This window comes from Gossypium hirsutum, chromosome A09 (assembly GCF_007990345.1).
Source record: "Gossypium hirsutum isolate 1008001.06 chromosome A09, Gossypium_hirsutum_v2.1, whole genome shotgun sequence".
In the NCBI taxonomy this organism is placed as follows: Eukaryota; Viridiplantae; Streptophyta; class Magnoliopsida; order Malvales; family Malvaceae; genus Gossypium; species Gossypium hirsutum.
Window position 1 is genome coordinate 27,652,609 of NC_053432.1, and position 5,434 is coordinate 27,658,042.

The 5,434-nt window shown below is 30.6% G+C and overlaps 1 protein-coding gene across 1 annotated transcript; it reads right to left on the bottom strand.

Moving 5' to 3' along the window:
• Positions 1-3,263: 3,263 nt before the first annotated feature.
• Positions 3,264-5,231, bottom strand: LOC107888818 (protein DETOXIFICATION 49). Its single transcript, XM_016813048.2, has one exon. It carries the CDS (start codon positions 5,191-5,193, stop codon positions 3,613-3,615), a length of 1,581 nt encoding a protein of 526 aa, XP_016668537.1. The 5' UTR covers positions 5,194-5,231; the 3' UTR covers positions 3,264-3,612.
• Positions 5,232-5,434: the final 203 nt, after the last annotated feature.

Genomic DNA, 5,434 nt, shown 5'->3' on the forward strand with positions numbered 1-5,434 from the left:
AGAGCGAAATAAAATTAAGTATCTATTTATATTATAATAAAATGTTTTGCTGAGTTAAAAATATATTTTCCTGAGTTTAGACTCAAAAGTTATGTGACATTAATTCAGTAGATAAAATAACTTAATTATAAATCAATAAATTGTATTATAATTTTTTTTTTACTTTTAACTTTTTTATATAATATTTTTTTCAAAAATATCATTAAAAAAATACTGTCTTGAATTTTTTATTATTTTGAAACTAAATAATTACCTCTATTAAAAATATTTACCAATTTTTTTAAAAATCACATTTTATCTTAAAATATTTTTTACACAAATTTTGTTGTTTTACTTAGTGGGTCTGTTAATAATCTGATATGAATTTAATCATCAAAGTATGGGCTAATATACTAAAAAAACACCTTAAATTATTACACTTGCTTAAACAAGCTCTTATACTATTATTTGTAGATAAATAAGCCTATGATTTTTAACTATGAAAACCCTCAATTTTAATATTTAAATAAAAATATTTTTAAATTCTTAAACTAAATTGCATTTACTGCTAATGTGAATGATTTATTAAACAATAAAATAAAATAATGTATGTTAAAATGTAAAATAAAATAATAATATATTTTTTTTTGAAATGCTTATTTACAAAATAAACTTAATTATTTTTTTAAAAATTTTGATTACTTTTTTAAATTGTATATTGATGCTAAAGTGTATATAATTTTTATTACAACAAGAAGAAATTAAATAAGAGCTTGAAATTTAAAATATTTTTATTTTAGTATTAAAATCAAGGGCTTTTTTGGGTTAAAATCATAGGTTAGGGATTTATTTAACTATAAAAATAGTTTAAAGGATTGTTTAAATAAAGCATAGTAGTTTAAGAGGTTTTTTTTTTAGTATATTAGCTTGAAGCATAACTAGAAATTTTATCACACATATTCGTGTGAAAATTACATCCTTAGAATACAAATGTTAGTTTGAAAATAACACACAATAAGTAATAAAACGTATTATTTGAAACTGATTAATAATAATACATGAAATATGTACGATATTAAAATAAAAAAATAGATTAAATTGTGAATAAAATGAAATTTGAACGTAAATACACCATATTAATAATACTAAATGCACAACAATTGTTTATTCTGATGTTATCAATCTTGAGTCAGTGCCAAGTTTACTTATGACACCAACTCAATCGACAACATTACCAAAATATATGATTGATAGAAGTAATAAAACATGCATAATACAATTAAAATGTAAATATAATATTAAAAGAAAAAAATAAAATATTATTGGATAATATAATTCATTTTAATTACAAAATAACATTTTAATAAAATTTTTAACTAAATTGATATCGAATTGATTCGTAAATCGTAACATGAATTCAGTCAAAAACTTAAATAATTATATAATTTTATGTATAGAAACCACAATTTTACTGTTATCAACTCTAGGGGTGTTCAATCGGTTAACCAACCCGAACTACCATTAACTGAATTAACCGACCCTTTTAAACCTCTAATCGTTAACCGAATCGAATTTTTTCGGTTAATTCGGTCGGTTAACCAAATTAACCAAAATTTATATATATTTTTTATTTTTTGGTTAAAATAAGTATAAAACATATAAAAAATTAACCAACTTAACCGACCGATTAATTTATATTTCCAAAAAATTAACCGAACCGACCGAATACTTTTATATTATAATATTATTTATTAAATTCAGTTAATTCAGTTAACCGACTGATTTCAAACCGAATTAACTGTTAACCGAACTTTTAAAAAATTATTAACCGACCCCGATCGAATTAATTCGATTAACCGACCAATTAACCGAATTCAATTGATTAACAGAATTAATTTGATTTTACCCGAAATTTACACACCTCTAATCAACTCCATGATTCTCCCATTTTTCAGGCTTTTGCATACATAATCCAAGAAAAAAAAGTACAATCTCGTATTTAAATCAAACAATCTATTACATGATCCAAAAGGGAAAAGAAAGTACCACCGCTTTAGGCAGCTACCGGCCGTCTAAGGGTTAACTGGTGTAACACTTTGACTTGCAAGTTGCAACTGATATAATCTCAAAATTTAAGGTTTTATACATTTAACATATCTGCATACCAACAAATCTGATTAATGTTTTGTCCTTTTCCCCTTGGTAGCTTTTACTAGTTTAGGATAGTTAATATCATGACCAATTTAGATCCATGGTTAGTGTGCAGTACCTCACAAAATTTAAGGTCTCGAGAAGAATTTTCTACCTATAAGCTATAGTAGTATGGTAAAAGTCTAAGATAGATAGGTGGTTGGTTTTTCTTAAAATATTTTTTTAGAATTAATATGTATTTTTATTTGGTCATAGAGAATATTTCTTTTAGAAGTTTATGATTATTCATACTAAAAATTTTATTTTTAAGGTTTAAATTTAGATTTTTTTGGTGAGAGTAATGTACTTATCATTATATTTAACATTGTTTTTTTTCTTAAAATATTTATTTTTGATAAATATAATCTTTAAATAAAGGTCAAATTATATTATTAGTCTCTGTATTTTGTAAAAATTGTGGATTCAGTCCATGTACTTTAATTTTGTCAATTTTTCTCTCTATATGTTTTAAATTTTAAAATTTCAATTCTCGCTGAACAGTAGGTTGAATTTATTTAGTTAAATTCTACTATTGTCAAAATCTGATGCGACAAACATGTTATTATATATATAATGCCATGACCACTTGTTATTTCTATGTATTATTCTCTAATTCAGTTAATAAATTAACAACTGTCATTTGTCTCAATATTGAAATTTCAAAAATTAAAAAGTATAGGGACTTGGAATGATCCACTTAGAGAATATGAGCTAAATATATAACCGTACACATACTACATTACTAGTAATTGAATTTAATTGAACAAATTTAACTGTTATTGTTTGAGAAAGAACTAAAAATGTCCGATTCAGAAAGTACATGGGCTAAAATTGACCAATTCGAAGAATATAGGGACTAAAATTTATCAATTTGAAGTATAAAAACTAAATCCACAACATTCACAAAGTATAAGGACTAGTAGTAGAATTTAACTATAAATAAATAATAAAATTATACATATTTGTATTTTACCTTCATTTTTGGATTCAAGTGAACTCATTCAAGACATAAAAAAACGAAGCACATATTAACTCTTCACTCGTGATTGTTGAACATAGAATGAACAACTTGGTCCATAGTCAAAGAATCAAATAACGCAACACCAAGTTACATTTTGATTCAAATCGCTACTAGTTGTGTACAACTCTGAAAACAGGGTACAATACAGAGAATGATGGGTGACAATAGATTTTTAGCGACATTTTTGCTACTTCCCATGAGATTCAACTTCTTTTTTTCTTTCCATGGGAATTTTATTGTTTACATTTGAATTTCAATGGAAGTCACAAATTCTAAAAGACAGCTTTAAACCCTTTTAAGCGAGAAAAAACTCCCCTCGTTTCTCCCTACGCTTGCCTAAAGCTGTACAGGTAACAGGTTAGAGAAAACTATAAATAAATAAAAAATGATTAACTAAACGAGGCTATGAGGATCTAAATCGCCTAACAAAGAAAACGAACCCTCCTTGTTTCTGCTTTGCCATTGCGTGGCTTCTCTTGCTCAACATCTTTGCTGTCATCAACAACCACCACTTCGGCTCCGGTCAGCTCCTTGGCTCTTTCAGCCTCAAAGTCCCAGTCTGTTCTAATCAAAACCAGCATCATGGTCACCATACATGAGCCTTGGGCTGCCAACATTCCAAGCCACAATCCCTTAAAATCAAATCCAGCGAAAAAAGCTAACCATACAGCCAGTGGCATACCGACAAGGTAAAAGCAACAGAGGTTAATGTTCGCTCCCTGTTTCGGCCTGGCGGTACCCCTTAGCACTCCACACCCAGTAGTTTGTGGGCAGTTCCCAAGTTCACATAATCCGATTATAGGCAAAGCAACAGAAGTTAATGTTATGATCTCTTTATCATCCGTAAACATGGTAGCCCATACGTTCCCAACCATTACAGCGAAAAAAAGTGCTGAAAAGCCCAGCATGAAGCCACAGTAAAGGCCAACAAAGGCGGCGAGCTTCGCCTTCTTGGGCTGGTTTGCTCCGAGCTCATTTGCTACTCTGGTTGATACACTGAAACTTAGACAAGACGGAAATATGTAGATTAACGCTGTTGTTTGAATCAAAATACCCATTGAAGCCACAGCAGCTCTGGGGTTTAACAGCAACCCGCATAGAAGAATCATGATCTCGTACCACCACCATTCAAGGCAGACTGAAATGCAACTTGGAATGGCCAAATTCAACAGAGATTTCCATTCTTTAAAGCACTGCATTGAAAATCCTCCCCACGTCTTTTTATGGACTCCAAAGTAGAGAATATAGATTATCAATGAGCCTACAAGATTGAAGTTAGTCCATACCCCGCTAAGAGCAATTCCCCGGGTTCCTAATCTAAGGTGAGATACAAGAAGATAATTAATTGGTAAGTGTAAAAGAATGGATAGCATAGCGCAACATGTCAAAGGTAAAGTTATGGATTGGGTTCTAAGATAGATTCTTAGCGGGTGCAAAAGAGACTGAGCCAAGAGGTCAGGAACCGAGTAAATAAGATATAATTGTGCTTCTTTGGCTATAGTTTCATCTTGTCCACAAAGTATGAGTATTCTCCTCATGTTCATCCATAGAAGAGAAATGGGCAAAGAAGAAACTAAAAGCAGAAGCACCGTTCTTTGCAACGTGGTTCCGAGAAGGGTATACTTTCTGGCACCAAAGGCTTGTCCACAAATGGATTCCATTCCTACGGCAAGACCAGAAAGAACAGAGTAACCGGTGATATTAGCAAACCCAATGGCAAGTGAACCTCCTGCCAAAGCAAGCTCACCGAGGCGGCCAAGAAACAGCATGGAAATCAATGAACGGGAGTATAACATGAGCCCTGTTAATATCATAGGAAGAGCTATCTTTGCAATGGAAATGGCTTCCTTGACAAGAAGAGGTATGGTTAAGCTGCAGTTTTCTTCTTGTTTTGGTGCTGGGCTTCTGAGGATCAACGGTTCGTAAGTGTTGGACCCTTCCCTAAGGTAAAGAACGTTTGAATTACATTTGCAGGAGCAATGGGAAGACGTAAACTGGCACATCTTTATGTATTACTGAACTGAAACAGAAAGCGTGAGAAGAGAGGGTATTGGGGGGAGTTTTACAAGGGGGAGTAGAGCAGGTTTTATAGTGGGCTTTGGGTGGTGGGGAACGGCTCTTGTCAGAATTTCAACGTTTGCTTTTTCAACTTCACAGTTGTAAAAACATTTTTATTTTGAAAAATTAACTGTTTAAAGTATTATTTATTACTCCAAAAATGATTTTAAAAAGCAAATAAAGATT